This window comes from Sphaerodactylus townsendi, linkage group LG02 (assembly GCF_021028975.2).
Source record: "Sphaerodactylus townsendi isolate TG3544 linkage group LG02, MPM_Stown_v2.3, whole genome shotgun sequence".
NCBI classification, from domain to species: Eukaryota; Metazoa; Chordata; class Lepidosauria; order Squamata; family Sphaerodactylidae; genus Sphaerodactylus; species Sphaerodactylus townsendi.
The window spans coordinates 83,893,861-83,911,064 of NC_059426.1; the positions used below are offsets into that span (position 1 = coordinate 83,893,861).

At 40.5% G+C, this 17,204-nt stretch overlaps 1 protein-coding gene across 1 annotated transcript in view; it reads left to right on the top strand.

Annotated features, from left to right (window-relative positions):
* TPH1 (tryptophan hydroxylase 1) overlaps window positions 1-10,217 on the top strand; it is a 28,622-nt gene extending 18,405 nt beyond the window's left edge. The window contains exons 7-11 of the mRNA XM_048487129.1: window positions 3,328-3,463; window positions 4,577-4,703; window positions 5,565-5,660; window positions 7,309-7,442; window positions 9,832-10,217. Coding sequence (XP_048343086.1) covers window positions 3,328-3,463; window positions 4,577-4,703; window positions 5,565-5,660; window positions 7,309-7,442; window positions 9,832-10,006 — 668 coding nt within the window. The 3' untranslated portion in view covers window positions 10,007-10,217. The remainder of the gene's footprint in view (window positions 1-3,327; window positions 3,464-4,576; window positions 4,704-5,564; window positions 5,661-7,308; window positions 7,443-9,831) is intronic.
* Window positions 10,218-17,204: the final 6,987 nt, after the last annotated feature.

The following is a 17,204-nucleotide window of genomic DNA, read 5'->3' on the forward strand; positions in this document are numbered from 1 at the left end:
CCACATGCTGATGCCTTGATCCAAATCACAACCCTCTGACTGCTTTCTAATGAAACTAGCCAGATACAATTGCAGCTTCTCCATGTAATCTGTTGGCCTAAAAAAGAGAGGGAGTGAAAATAGCTTTGCCATATTGTTGGAAAAGTAGATGTTAATGCTTTCCTCACATTCTTTTTTAAAAGGGAAATTGGCTGTCCAAAACTGATCTTAATCTGGGTAGGTAGAAAATTGACAGGTGCAATGCAGGTACCTGCCTCTCCCCAGTTCTAAGCTAGACTGACTCTGTATACTGATACACTTACCTTTTATTTGGTCGTTCATTTAAAATGTTTTTATGTTGCCTCCCAACTTAGGGAGGCGAACAATCAAAAACATTAAAACAAGCTTTAAGATAAGCAGTGTAAAACAGTTACAAACAACAATTAAACACAGTTAAAACACATACACAATAAGGAAGGTCAGTGAGGCCCGACAAAAGAAATAAGTCTTCATCTGTAGGTGGAAGACAATAAGAGGGGAACATGTGAATTTCCTTGGGGAGAGAATTCCATAATTTTGGTGCCATAATTAAGAACTCCCTTTCTCAGGTTGATACCGGTCTAGTCTCCATCTTACAAGTGATGGAACTCTGTAAGTAACGTCTAATGCTAAATAAATTATTTGTCTTTGTTTCGATTATACTCTTGCTTTGTACATTACAAACTTTTTGTAATGTTTTAGAACTTATTTTATATGCCTAATAAAGGTTGTTGTTGTTGTCTGATGGGGGTCACTAAAAGAAGGGCCCCTGAAGATGACTGTACTGGTTGGATAGATTCATATGGGAGTTGATGATCCTTAAAGTGTGATGGTCCTAATCATCATAGGGGTTTTAAAGGCAATACCAGCACCTTGAATTGAGCCTGGAAGCTAATCATGAACCAGTAGAGATGGAAGGAGACTGGAGTGATGGGGTTCCAAGGGCCTACTCCAATTAGCATTCTTGCTGCAGCATTCTGTACCAACCGTACTTTCTGAACACTCCTCAAGGGAGATTACCTCCATTCTTACCCAGACAGATGGGAACCCCCAAGATCTCACAGGGGGCATTTAATTTCCCCTTCCCCCACTAATTCCTCTTTTCCTTCCCTAAAAGCCCCCATAGCCTCTCCCCCTTTCCTTCTTTCTTTCTCACCCAACCTACCTTTATCTGTCCTCAGCTCCCCCTGCAACAGGAACCTTTACCTGGGAAAAGTATGGCACAGTTGTCTGGTGCCAGCCCCTGGACCAGGCCCACTTGCATGGTTGCCTTGCATGATAGGGAACCCTCAAGGACTTGCGGCGTGGGGAAATTGCTTTTTCTTGTTTATCACTCACCACTTTTATTTCTTGGGTGCTGTGTGGTTTCCAGGCTGTATGGCCGTGTTCTGGCAGCATTCTCTCCTGACGTTTCGCCTGCATCTGTGGCTGGCATCTTCAGAGGATCTGATGTTGGGAAAGCAAGTGGAGTATATATCTGTTGGAGTGTCCAGGGTGGGTGGGGAAACCTTGTCTGTGAGTAACAAAGAAGGCAACCAGGTCAATAGTTGAGGGCATCTGAATAGAAGTATGAGTAACAATGAAGACTATAGCCTGGGAGCAACCCTGTAGATAAGGCAGAAGGTCACTGGTGGGAGCATCTGAATAGAAGTATCCTGGCCTTTGTTTCTTTTGTCTGTGGTCATCCTGTGTTTGTGTGGAGCTGGTTTGACACAGTCTTGACCCTAGTATTTTTCAACACTGGCAGCCAAGTTCTGTTCATTTTCATAGTTTCTTCCTTCCTGTTAAAATTGTCCATGTGCTTATGGATTTCAATTGCTTCTCTGTGTAGTCTGACGTAGTGGCTTTCAGAGTGGTCCAGAATTTCTGTTTTTTCAAATAATATTCTTTGAAAAATATTCAGAGTGGTCCAGAATTTCTGTTTTTTCAAATAATAATATTATAATTATTATAATATTCTGGAGTGATGAATATTATTATTTGAAAAAACAGAAATTCTGGACCACTCTGAATATTTTTCAAAGAATATTATTTGAAAAAACAGAAATTCTGGACCACTCTGAAAGCCACTACGTCAGACTACACAGAGAAGCAATTGAAATCCATAAGCACATGGACAATTTTAACAGGAAGGAAGAAACTATGAAAATGAACAGAACTTGGCTGCCAGTGTTTGGTGTAAATACTAGAGTCAAAAGAACAGTGTCTAACCAGCTCCACACAAACACAGGATGACCCATAGACTGAAAGAAACAAAACCAGTAGATACTTTCTATTCAGATGTCCTCCCACCAGTGACCTTGCTATCTCCAGTGTTACGCCCATGCTACAGTCTTCATTGTTACTCATACTTCTATTCAGATGCCCTCAACTATTGACCTGGTTGCCTTCTTTGTTACTCACAGACAAGGTTTCTCCACCCACCCTGGACACTCCAACAGATATATACTCCACTTGCTTTCCCAACATCAGATCCTCTGAAGATGCCAGCCACAGATGCAGGCGAAACGTCAGGAGAGAATGCTGCCAGAACACGGCCATACAGCCCGGAAACCACACAGCACCCAAGTGATTCCGGCCGTGAAAGCCTTCGACAATACACTTTTATTTCCTTTTCTCTCTTCCAGGCAACTCCTGTATAATTTTATATTTGCCTACTTATTTGCTCCTTCTCAGTCATTCACTGATCTACATTTAAACCAGCCCCCATCTTCAGCTGTATTTACTATGTATCTTCTCCATTTTTACTCTACCTTTTACATATTGGGGGACCAAAGCAGCTTACATCATTCTCATCTCCTTTTTGTCCTCACAATGACCCTGTGAGATAGGTTAGGCCAAAAAAAAATATGTGACTGGCCCCAAATCATTCAGTTAATGTTCAAGCCTAGGTCTTCCAGATGCTCTAATTGCTGCACCACACTTAACAGGGCACCATTGAATAAAGCCTAATTTCTTCAGGATTTTCAATGACTTTGTGTATCTTTCTTGCCATGTTTCCAGGCTTAGCCTTCTTCTGAGCAATCTGGCATTGGGCTTGCAGTCCGCCGCCCTGCCCTGCAATGTCCTTATGCACGTTTCCCATCCGGGGGTCTACAGAACCCTCTGTAGGGCGATCAAACCTCCTAATATGTGGATTATCTAAATTCTTATGCAATCTGTCCATGTGCATACCTACTTAAAATGTCCCATTCGAATTCAGTGGGGCTTATTCTCAAGCAAGCGAGCTCAGGAGTGCTGTTTTAGTGTCACACTGTTTATTATCTATTTTTGAATGCTATAATACCACTAATGGTATTTTTTCTCTAGAACGCACTGGCTTTACCATCCGTCCTGTTGCTGGATATCTGTCACCCAGAGATTTCTTGGCAGGCTTAGCATTCCGAGTATTTCACTGCACGCAGTATGTTAGACACAGTTCGGAACCTCTCTACACACCAGAACCGTAAGCAGATATTTCTATGCACAGTTCTTTATGTTTGTGGATAACTGCTTGCCAGTTGTTAACAATACTAATGTAAGATTTTAAGTACAAAATCTAGATTTAGGCATCTGGATTTCAAAGATACAGTAGCTCTCGTAAGCTTGTAGTTTGTGAGGTTGGGGCTGGGGTCTAGGATAATCTTGTAACTGAGGATTTGCAACAAAAAAAATCTAATGACTTAGTTCTTGGAAGACTATTCAGAGATTCAGCAGAACGGAAGAAATGAAAGTGATCTTAGATTTCTTAATCTGAATGTAAAAACCAAAATAGTCAGTTATGAAAATTTAAACCCACATTTTTTAAAATGTTATTGTCATGGAGCACACTGCATTAGATAAAGAAGTGCGAGCCTCCTGCAGTCCAATTAACTTCTTTGTATGCTGGATTTCCCCAGTCAGGATGTCCCCTTTGAAAACTTTTATTTTCGTTACTACACTCTGCCTGAACCAATTCATGTGGTTACTCAACCTGACCATTTCTTTTTCTTGTGGTATGAAAAGAAGCATGCATTACTCCTACTTGTACTCCAGGCATATAGTGTCACAAGCATGTTCCATGTAAAAGTTTGCATCATGTAGTCTCTTTCCTTTTCTGAAAGGGGATGGAGAAATTAAACTTATGTCTGTGTATGCAGGCCTGCCTATGGAGCCCAAATCAAGTCATGTCTGACGCCATTTCCATTATAAGAGGATGATTGCTAGGCTGGGAAACAGTGTGAATTGTCCTGCAAGCAACTGTTTGGCTTTTTAAAAATCTACATTCATGTTGTATATAGCTAAAGAATTTCTAATAGTACAGAACTATGCATTTAAGTCAGTGGAGTTTGAATTGTGTAATTCTGCTTAGGACTGTACTGTAAATTACTTTGTGTTGAGGCGGAGTGTATGTTATGCCAGAATAAATGTTAGCCTTATGCCCCAAGATGCTTTATGTTTTTATAGTCCTCATCTTTCACAATTATTGAATACTGCACCAGTTATCTAGCATATAGGACAATACTGCTTTGACACACCAGATTAGGAGAATAAGTATCTTGTTCCATTATCAGTTTCTCCCTTCGTTTTGTGTTCCCAGTGATACTTGTCATGAACTTCTGGGGCATGTCCCTCTTCTGGCTGAACCCAGCTTTGCACAGTTCTCTCAGGAAATTGGCTTGGCATCACTTGGAGCATCTGATGAAGCTGTTCAAAAATTAGCAACTGTAAGTAGAAGATGCAACATGCAGCTGCATATTCCTCAGTTTCAATGTTCTCAATATTATACATCCCTGTTAGCAACTTCTGATATTAAAAAAATAAACTGTTCATGGGCTGAAAATATACAAAAGAAGGAGAAGATGAAGATGCTAAACCCATGCACTGAATTTTTAAAAAGCACACACACTTTCATATTGTCACTTCTGTTGGTGTATTATTTAAATTATGCTTATTATATTTTATTTGTTATTATTTGTTCCTTTTTTTTACTCCCAATTTAAAAAATCCCCAAACATAAGACTTGTGTTTGAAAAGTAAAATTCTTGTCTTCTTCTACTTCACCAACCTCTTTGTATACAGAGGTATGAATGTTATTTCCTCCACCCTGGAAAGATTGCATACCCTTAACCTAGGGCTTTTTAAAATACAGAGTGTGGACTATGTATAAATAGAGGAAGTTAAGTTACATGAAAAATTGACCGATACCTGTTGGCAGGAGGTTGGCCCACATGAGTGTGCTGAACATGATTTCTGCTACATGTGTCTCCCAAATGTTTATGCTACACTTTATCCAGGAGAGGGAGCATGAAACTACTCAGAGCTCAAGCATTTAAAAAGGTAAAGCCTGCCATTAACTTGCAGCCAATTTATGGTAACCCCATGAAGTCCCACATTATAGATTTTTCAAAGCAAGAGATGAATGAAGTTAGTTTGACATTGTCTTCTTCTGCATAGGAGCCCTAATCTTCCTTGGTGGCCCTCCACTCAAGTACTGGCCCTGCTTAGCTTGTGAGATCTGAGAAGATTAGGCTGATCTGGGCTATGTGTTAAATGCTCTTTTTCTTTCCTCTTAATTCTCTTATTAGTGCTACTTTTTCACAGTGGAGTTTGGCTTGTGTAAACAAGAAGGTCGCCTAAGAGCCTATGGGGCTGGTTTACTCTCTTCTATTAGTGAATTAAAGGTAAGGCCTAAAAATATCTTCCAAATATCATAATTGGGTCTAGTTTAAATAGTTTAAAAATGTTTTGCAACCAGATAAGACTTTCTACATCCTCTCTACTAAGGTGCCTGCTAAAAAGCTTTACCAACTTGACGAGGACTTGGGGACATTTTTCGGACTCATGCTCAGTTTACATTGGTATCTTATCATACTTGCTGGGTAACTGTCATCTGCATAACTGCAAGCAGAGATTCCAGGCATCTATAGTGGGAGAACTCCAGGCATCTGAACATGTTGCCTACTGGTGCCTCAAGTGCTGCCAGGAGGAAATGGAAGGAAAAGAGTGCCCACCAGCATTGTACCAGCATTGCACCAGTATACTTACATTATCCACCTGATATGGTGAATGCTCTAGCATTTAGAAAAAAAACTTATTTTTAATGGAAGTGATGTCAGTGCACCAACATGCCTGCAGTGTATCAAGGCCTGCTCCCCAGTTCCTTTCTGGGGTTTCCTCCTGTAGCTTGGCAACCCTGGGGGAGGGCTGGGTTTGGAGGGGTAGGATCTCAGCCGGTTTAATGCCAGAGAATTTATCCTCAGAGTAGTAATTTTATCCAGGGGGTCTGATCTCTGTAGTTTGAATATCAGTTAATTCCAGGGGATCTCCAGTCCCACCTATAGGTCAGCAACCATACACAGAAAGGGAAAAATCAGGCGGAGAACAACAAATCTTGATAGCCAGTAGAGCCTTGCAGTAGGAAATTTGGACTAGAAGTGGGTTCAAAACTCCATTTAGCCCTAAAGCTCACTGAATGGCCCCTTCCGCACACGCAAAATAATGCGTTTCAAACCACTTTCACAACTGTTTGAAAGTGGATTTTGCCATTCCGCACAGCTTCAAAGAGCACTGAAAGCAGTTTGAAAGTGCATTATTCTGCATGTGCGGAATGAGCCATTGAGCCAATCACTTTTTTAGCCTAGTCTACTAATTTTGATTGTGAGGAAAATATGGAGAGTGGAGAGATGCATATGTTACTCTAAGCTCTTTGAAAGAAAGGCATGATAGAAGTGCAATAAATAGCAGTGGTAATGACTAAGCTGCCTTTTAGAAACATTTTCCTGTAATTACCAGTGCTCTCATTGAGGACCTTGGATAAGTTTTTCCAGAAACCTAATCTGGGACCATATCTGTATTATGAATCAGGGTTTGTCATCTCCTGTGCATTGCCCACATTTTAATTACGTACTTTTCAGTAAGCTTTGATGCTGAATAAATGTAGACATTTCTTCTGTTATTCTCTAGATACAGCATGGTCCTAACCAGGGGTTTTGTATCACATCACATGAACAGGCTTAATTTACCAGTTTGCCATCACTCTAATTCTAAAGACGTTTATGCTGAAATTGCTTTGATTACAGTTTCATGTGACTTTGTGCCATGTTATGTAATAAAGTATCACCTAGTTTACATACAAACAGCAAAAGGAAGTTTTGCATGGTTTCTGAAGCATTAATTAATGTAATTACAGAAATAACAGCTAAAATTCAACTTTGAGTTACAACGTGTCATGATTTTCAGCCAAATCATCTCTGAAGTTGCTTTAATGTTGATGTCTATAATATGTCTTAAATGTCCCCATTGAAAAGTTTTGCTTTATCTGTTGAGCAGCATGCACTCTCTGGAAATGCCAAAGTCAAGCCCTTTGATCCCAGTGTCACCTGCAAACAAGAATGCATGATCACAACATTCCAGGATGTTTACTTTTCTTCTGAAAGCTTTGAAGATGCAAAAGAAAAGATGAGGTAATTTGTCAAGTTTCATTAAGGTTCCCAAACTTGTTAAGCATGTGGGTTCTTCTAGAACAGTGGTTCTCAACCTTCCTAATGCCACGACCCTTTAATGCAGTTTCTCATGTTGTGGTGACCCCCAATCCTAACATTTATCCATTTTACAGATGGAGAACACTGATGCAGGTAGTCTTAGGCGACCCCTGCGAAAGGGTCGTTTGACCCCCAAAGGGGTCGCGACCCACAGGTTCAGAATCACTGTTCTAGAATTATGAGAGAGTAGAAGTCCTCACTACAAAATTGTTGCCGTAAGGAACCGGGGCAATCACAAAATTTTAGGAGGTTCCACAGAATGTTAGGATTTTTCAAACCAAACGTCCTCTGAATGCTTCTGAATGGCTGGTCCTTGCAGACACAGAGGTTATCTATCCTCTTGGGCTTGTCTGAAGTACTCCTAATAAAGTAGCAGAAAACGGTTTGGGGAAGAGATGCTGTTGGGCTTCTTCTTCCAAGAGGAAGGGCTTCCCTGTTCAGCCAAAAGGCAAGGCCTCAAAGTCCAGAGATGTAAATCTGTGTCTATGTGACTAATCTAAAAGTGCACAGCTGTGATATGCCTGCCCAGGATTAGCTTAGTCCTTTGTTCGTCGGCTGCTAAGGAGTGGCCAAAAGATCTCTGTTTTTTTTCTGTTTCAATCATGACTTTTTGGATTTAATCCACAAGACATAAGTAGTTAGAAGCATAAATGAAACTAAGATTCCACATGACACTAGACACTCATTAAAATCTGGCAGTATGTATCCCATAAGAAAGATCCTTCTGTATTTGGGTGCTGTGTGGTTTCCGGGCTGTATGGCCGTGTTCTAGCAGCATTCTCTCCTGACGTTTCGCCTGCATCTGTGGCTGGCATCTTCAGAGGATCTGATGTTGGGAAAGCAAGTGGAGTATATATCTACATAGTCTACATAGGAACCACCAAACGCGGCGCACAGACACGTATCAAAGAACACGAAAGGCACTGCAGACTATTTCAGCCAGAAAAATCAGCAATAGCAGAACACATGATAAACCAACCTGGACTATAGAATATTATTGTTGAAAAAACAGGTATTCTGGACCACTCTGAAAGCCACTACGTCAGACTACACAGAGAAGCAATTGAAATCCATAAGCACATGGACAATTTTAACAGGAAGGAAGAAACTATGAAAATGAACAGAACTCTTACGGCTGCGCAGTGTTGACTTGAAAATACTAGAGTCAAGACAGTGTCTAACCAGCTCCACACAAACACAGGATGACCATAGACAAAAGAAACAAAGGCCAGGATACTTCTATTCAGATGCTCCCACCAGTGACCTTGCTATCTCCAGTGTTACGCCCATGCTATAGTCTTCATTGTTACTCATACTTCTATTCAGATGCCCTCAACTATTGACCTGGTTGCCTTCTTTGTTACTCACAGACAAGGTTTCTCCACCCACCCTGGACACTCCAACAGATATATACTCCACTTGCTTTCCCAACATCAGATCCTCTGAAGATGCCAGCCACAGATGCAGGCGAAACGTCAGGAGAGAATGCTGCCAGAACACGGCCATACAGCCCGGAAACCACACAGCACCCAAGTGATTCCGGCCGTGAAAGCCTTTGACAATACATCCTTCTGTATATTTATGCAGAAGAAAATCCTGTTCAACAAAGGTTCTGCTTGTCACTCAAATTTTACATTTGTTCCTTTGTTTTACAATCTGATTATCTCTGTTCTCTTCCAGAAATGGCAACAAATAGTTAATTGTTAATTATTGTTTCCTGTTCAAATTAGTTTTTACTTTGTTGCCAAAACTTACTGTTTACTATTTAATTTTTTTATTATTGTAATTGCATGATTACAAAACTGCACTCGTGCTCATAAAAATGTGCACCAATTTTGACTCTAAAGTTGAAAGCACTACATAACTTGCTGTTCCAACAAAAATAAATAACAGTTGATTTAGAAATACTGTAATCATCTGTAACAGAACCAGAAATAACTTATTCAACCTGTAAGGAAGGAACAAAATGTAAAAGGATAACACCCCTGAGAAACATCAACAGTAGCTTGTCCTTATGGGAGAAGTGGGCACTATAATTTTCTTCTTTTTACTACATCAAGTAAATTCTGTGGAACCTCCTAAAATTTTGTGATTGCCCCAGTTAAAACTGTTAAAACTGAAGAAACAAACGACAGAAGTTCCAGATTAAATAGTCAATATGGAAGCAGCCCTAGGTAATATGCATAATTTCTGTCTATGATGGTAAAACTATTGTGAGAAATAGCAAAAAACCCTCATACCTAGAATAGTTATTGGTTGAAATGATAGGAAGACTTCCACTAATTTTCATAATTTTTCCCCATCTGAACAGAGAGTTTGCAAAGACAATCAAGCGTCCCTTTGGAGTGAGCTATAACCCATATACTCAAAGTGTGCAGATCCTGAAAGACACAAGGAGCATTGCTACAGTGGTGAATGAACTACGACATGAATTGGACATTGTCAGTGATGCCCTCAACAAGATGGGCAAGCACCTGGGAATCTAATCTATCCAAATGCCATCTTCTATTCTGCACTCAGTGGCCACAGATTATTTCATTTTGACACAGAATTTCACTTTTCAAAACCTACAAGATAAAGAAAGGAAAATTATTTTATTTCAATCCTTGTCCTCATTGAAACATTCTTATTAATTGGTTGTGGTGGGTTTTCCGGGCTGTGTGGCCATGGTCTGGTGGATCTTGTTCCTAATGTTTTGCCTGCATCTGTGGCTGGCATCTTCAGAGGTGTATCACAGAGGGAAGTCTTACACAGTGTGTAACACTGTGTGTGTAACAGACTTCCCTCTGTGATACACCTCTGAAGAAGCCAGCCACAGATGCAGGCAAAACGTTAGGAACAAGATCCACCAAACCATGGCCACACAGCCCAGAAAACCCACCACAACCAGTTGAATCCGGCCGTGAAAGCCTTCGACAATACATTCTAATTAATGTTTAGATACTACTTTCCTCTTTCCCTTTCTGAGACTCACCTCCATTCACTGAAAGTGGACTTTGCCTTTAGAAAAGATTATATAGGATCTTGGGAACAACTGTACAGTAGCTGGATAGCAGTCCATGTCGACTATTAACTGGTCACCTACAGTCACTAATATTAGTTGCTACAGCAGAAGGAATATAAACCTATCACTGTGTTTCTCAGAAAGGTATCCTGCTTAATGTCCACTGATTTGTTTTTGACCAGAGCAAAAGTCCCACCTAACTCAGTGAGGGTTACTTTAAAATAAACACACTTAGGATTCTCTGAAATGACATGTGCAGTGTCTTAACAATACACGCAATATGTGCATTTTCATCATTTGCTGATTGAAACATCGAGACAATTTGCATGTGTGAACGAGCCGTCCCAGATTAATTCCCATAGGCAAAAAACTCCTGATATCAATTCCAGTACTATACTTTTCAATAGAAGCAATTTAGATAATTAAAAAACCATCAAGTGATGTGAATTAAACTGATTGCATACACACTTATGAACCACCTCCAAGGAATTTTCTCTAAGGTACATAAGGTAATGTAAGAACCATATATTTTGAGAAATCAAACTGATGATTGATTGCATTAGGTACCTGACGCGGGCAGATTCTCAGGATATAGGATTCTGAAATGAGTGTTATTTGATGGGATTAAATATACTATCTCAATCAGTGGTAACTCATAGAAGTCCACATTCACAGTTGCCATCAACAAAAAAGAGCCACAATGCAACTGTATCCAGTGCACCAACCCCTCAAGCACATACATATAATAACATAAAGCTATGAATATTAAGTATGTAACTGTGACTATAACTTTTTAAATTACCAAAGTACTTCTAAGCATGTAGGGTTCACCATAGCTCAGGGGTCTGCAACCTGCAGCTCTCCAGATGTTCATGGACTACAATTCCCATCAGCCCCTGCCAGCATGGCCAGCATAACCTAACCCCTCTGGAATAATGAAAAGGGTTTCGCCTCTCTTCTTGCTCTCTCCTCAGCATGAGGTAAAATAGGTCAAGGGAGAGAGTGGGATTACAAAGGTGCCTAGAGAAGACCAATCTGGCTGAGACAAAAGGGGAATAAAATCATCACTACTCCACTGTGGCAAGCTTGCTCTTTTCTCAGATAGTGATCAATTTACCCTTTGTTGTCCGCAGCCAGGTTTGTCTACTCCAGACCACCACCAGAGAGCTGGGATGAGAGCATGAAGGCTGTGGTCAAGACTGATCAGGAGCTGTAGAGCTGTTTGTGGTTCAGAGACATTTGTTTATTTATTTTCTTCACTTATATGTTGCCTTTCCCAATGGGGACCCAAAGTGGCTAATATCATTCTCCTCTCCTCCGTTTTATTCTCACAAAAATCCAGTGAGGTAGGCTAAGCTGTGACTGTGCAACAGGCAAGCAGAGTGGGGTTTGAACCTGAGACTCCCAGATTCAAGTCCAGGGTGCCTAATCTTTTTGAGCCTGCAGGCACCTTTGAAATTCTGTCACAGCATAGTGGGTGCAGCCATGAAATGGCTGCTGCTGGAGGTAGAGACAGCCATACAGTAGCTGCTGCAGCTTACCCTCAACCAGCAATGGTCTTGTCCACTTTCCTCAAACATGGGGTGGATACCACATGAAGCTACTCACCCACTGAGTATCACCAATATAGATGTTATTTTATACTGATAAATATTGAACCAATTAAGCATGGATCTTGAGTGAGAGGTTGAGCCCTGTTAAAATTGTGAAACACAGAAACCTTCTCAATCATAAATAGCAGTTAACGTACTGACAGATTTTACTCTTAGACAGGATAGACGTAGCATTTCAAGAGTCTGTAAAAATTGATGGTGATCCTCCCTCGTTCCCTCTAAGTCATCTTAAATATTTGAGCAACTAGCACTGTGTCAGAAGAATATATACAGTTAGTTGCAGTGGTCTTTCATATGGACAATCCCACCTTGGAGAGACAGCTTCCACCTCCTGTAGCATATGCTTAGCCTGAAAAGTGCTGTTAGTATCTGGTGCTATATGTTTAGTATTAATAGCAGTAATAAAAATAAAGGGTAATATTTTTTGTTAGGAATGAAGGAAAGGTCATTACAAATCTGAACATCATCCACAAGCCTTTTCCACATGAGTTGTTTACAATGTATCTTGCTGCCAAATGCTTTGTTTTTTCTTTTAATTCTGCATGTTTTTCCCTCCATTTGGTTCCAGAAACATTTTCCCTTAATTTTTCTGTTGTTTTCTCAGTCACTTTTACTGCAATGTTATTTTGGTCAGTTTTCAAGCCAACTTCCTTTGAGCATGTGATCATATTGAAAAGTCTTTATTTATTCACCCCAACAAACATCTGGCCCTTTTTTCCCCTCCAGCCATTTGCTCCTCCCCCTTGTCCTCAGTTTTTGAAAGGATTTTTTAAAAAAATCTGACCTGCCATATTGCATTAGTGATGTAGTTAAGGCAAAGAGACACTTTCAGCCCAATCTATAGCCCCACAATCTCCAGAGTGCTTTCTGGCAGCGTTGGAAGGCATAAAAGCCATCACTGCCACAAAACTCTCTACAGGGCTAAATGGACGTATGCCCCTCGAAGTCCAGGCTGCAGCATACCTGGCTGTAAGGCCCAGGTGGAAGCTGACTAATGTCCGTCTCATCCTTGGGAACACCCTGGCCTGCCTCGCCTGCACTGGTGCCCAATCAAATCACAGCATAGCTCTGCTGGGAAAAAATAAGACCTCCAACTTACAGGTGTTGTGTGGAGCTGAGGGGTGGTGGTGCCTTTGCTTCCTCCGACAGTGGGGGTGACCCTTGTGCCAGTGGAGGGGGCAAATGCATTGGCACAGCCCTGCACCGGCTCCATGACTGATTTCCCCTGTCCACATAGAATTGTGCTCAAAGAGACTGCAGTTGGGATCCAGTGAAATCTACAAGGGAAGTTGCTCTTGCAGGAGGAAATTGACAAGAACTACTGCATTCCCACTTGTGTGTTATTGCAGCTCCAGTTTGGCTGCAAAATGTGTATGTTTTTGAGGGTGGAGGAGAAAATGTGTATGTTTTTGAGGCTGTTCCTTCAGATAATAGTGCCTAATCTAGTAATTGTTTGAGGTTCCATTTTGTGTGGGTAGTTTTCAATGGTAGAAATGGATGTTGAGACATTTTTAAATTGGAGCACGTGTGCAAAAAAAAAGGGGAAGGGTGGTTCTTCTGCATCACAGATGACATCCAACCACACCAGGAATAATACATTTTCAGTAGTAGTATGTAGAATAAATGCAGTCGAAGAGAAAAGGGGAAAAGTGATTGGCGGAATGGAGGTGTGTGGAATGAGTTCACAAAATGTTTCCAAGACACAATGTGTAACCACTGGGAAAATCTGTGGCAAACAGTGCTTACGGAAAAGGCCACAGGTAAAATTATAAGTGCGCCAGAAATTCTGGCTGTTTCAAGTGACTATGAAAATTTTCTACCCATCCTGTGAATCTTGTAATATTCAATAGAACATAAACTGATTAAGTAATAGATAAAATAGAAATAATACAATAAAGACCATATGTCAGAAAAAAAGATTTTAAATATTTGTCTAGTCTTCATTAACTAAAAATTCTACTACAGCCATACAGCTAACATTGCTTTCTTTTCACTAGATCTGGACAAAGCCTGTAAGTGGAGCAGGCTGCACAGTTGTTGAGGGCTTGAAAGGGAGGAAAAGGATGTGGTAGAGGTGATGTGATCGGTATTCTTGGTACAGGGAAGCTCATGGTCTGCACTGGAACCCAAAATTTTCTATCTCTTAACAACCTGAAAACAACTTTTTAAAAGTCACTAATTTCCTAAGAATTACTTCTATAACGGATTTTCCTTTCATATTTCAGCATACTTTGTTTGCTTATAATCTTAAAGCACATTTTAATGTCTTTATAGTTAAAAAATTATTTCAGTTGAAACCAATGGTGAATCAGAGTTTTCTGTGGTTACACAAATTATATATAGCATTGTCTCTTATTAAAAAAAAACCTGCCGAAATAGGGATTATATAATTTGCACTTCAACTTTTTCAGCTTATTTTGCGTATATAGTTCAAGGGGGAAAGTTATATTATGACATTTGCCCCTTAACCTCTGATACATAGAATCAACTTGTTAATTTTTTTTAAGCAAATGAGATTTATGTGAATTACTGGCCCTGAGAGATCCAAAAATTCATTTACAATATACCCAAATGTGTTTGAGGATAGTTAAATAGTACTTTATTTTTCAGGATGTACAAACTTTCCTAACTATATGAATGATTTTACAGTGATGGTAAAGATTTAAAGTATTCAGAGTTCCTAGTCAATTACATTACCCCATTTTTACTGTCAATACTATTTTCAAATATACAGTACAGACAATAAAACCATGCTGTTTACTTACAGTTGAACTTGGGAGGGAAAAAATAAGACAAGCTGACAATCAAATTGTGACAGATGGAAACAGTGATTTCTCTCTTTTTAACAAGTTGCTGGATTTTACCTTTACCATATCACCACAGTCTGCTTCTTACCACTTCAACATACCAGTGTCTGACTTGTGAATAAAGGTTTTTCCCTGTTATAATGTTCAGTGTTTATTGACAGGGAATGGTTTATGGTATTACAGTATGGGCAAGTAATCTCTTCTGCATTGTCGTTCACCTGTACTTGATAGAGATGAGTAAGAGAAGATGAGCCCTTTTAATCCTATAAGATTATTATGCAGCTTTTGAAATGTTTAACATAAAGAAGTGGTTCTGTACCTGCAGAGCCTTCTGGGAATTTGATGAAATCTCTAATTCCTAGCAGAGATTACTGAGAGAGGGATGAGTGATGATTCAGTGTACCCTGAGACTTTCTTTGTATGATCCTGAGGGGATCCTTATTCCAAAACAAGGGAAAGGGTCAGGTTGTGTGCAGGATGGAAGAAATGCCTTAACCATAACCCTAATTTATTATTTTTATTTAATTTATTCAGTTGTATTCTTGGACTGTGCCGTAGAACTCAACGTAACACTAAATCAAGCCTGAGCCCCTCCCCTTGCCTTTACCCTAACCCTAATTTATGATTTTTATTTAATTTACTTAGTCATAAAAATGTTCCCAAAATTAAATAAAAATAAAAAGTTAGGGTTGGGATTCAGTCAAGGGCAAGGTTTAAGGCAAAACCCCGAAACCAGAAACTGAGCATTGCCCTATTCTCGAACTGTGCCCGAGCCCCTGCCCTTGTGTTAAGTGCTGTCAAGGCACAGCCAACTTACAACAACCCTGTAGGGTTTTCAAGGCAAGAGACTAACAAAGGGGGTTTGCCACTGCTTTGGAGGTCTGTCTCCCATCCAAATACTAAACAGGGATGACGCTGCATAGGTTCTGAGATTTGACAAGATATGGAGACACTAAGGCCCTCTCCACACACACAAGGCGACTCAGGTTTGACTCGTGTCTGCGGAAATTGTTACCTGAGCTCAACTCCTCCGTTTCTCCACACACCAGCTGATGCGTGTCTCCGGAGCCGAGTTCAGAGGGCGGGATTACCTCCTCGCGTCTTCCGCTCCTCATTCCCAATTGGCTGCCGTTCTATGGTGGGAAACGTGAGTGCGCGTCCTTTTTTTCGTTTACCGACGTAGGAACTACGTAGGAGGATTTTTTAAAAAGACGTGCTTCTGGCTGCCACCACAAGTCTCCCCGTTCTACGCATGGCTGAAAATACTGCACTGCAATTGGCTGGCTGGCAGAGTCGAGGCGAGGGAGATTCCGCACTCTGCCGGCTTTGGCTTGAGTGCAACCCGAGTTCGCCAGGAAGTTCTAGCTCCCAGTCGAGCTAAAAAATTTAATGGTGGGAGGGGGGTGAGTCAAGTCAACGCTACGGCTGTGCGGAGTACCCAAGTCGAACTAAGGTCAAATCCTACAGTGCGGAAGGGCCCTAAATGTCAGGTCTCAATACTAACCATACTGTACTTGACAAAAATTAGTTCAGGTAGCATGTAAGGCACTGTATAATCAGGACATCACAGCAACTTGTTTAAATAAATTTGCCTGAACTATACCTCCTGTTCTCATACAAATAAACATGGGAACCCATAAAAAGGCAATTGCCATAACACAGAATTGTAAATAAATCTGAAATCAGTCCTGAACCTATTAGAAATTTCTATAGAAGTTTCTCCAGATATTTATATATCACATATATTAACTATTAATAGGCCAATAGAAATGTAAATTAGTGGTTCATATTTATTTACAAAGACATCATTGTTCAAATGCAGATTGTTACAAACGGGGTTGCAAAGCAGGCAAGCAACAATCTGATCAACCGTGGGTGTTGTTAATATTCACTCCAGGGCTCTTTACTAAATCTCCAATTTGCAAACAATAACGAGCATACACAACATTCTATCAGACGTCTGAAGACAAGACGTGAAGAAAGTAACAAGCCCGGATCAACTGGGTCGACTGAAAGAACTCTACCCTTAAAACCAACGAATATTATTCCGTAATAAAGGCAAGTTCAGTCTACACTACTCTGCGTTCAGCCAACAGTTAGTGTCCGTGCTTCATTCCGCATTAAGTCCCGCCAATCTGCACAGCGCCCGGAAAGCATTCTGATCGGAGCACTGTATAAATACTTGGGGAACAAAAAGACCAAGATCTTCCAGCCCTTTGATATCTTTCAGCTTCCAGGAAGCAATGATTTGCCTGAAAGG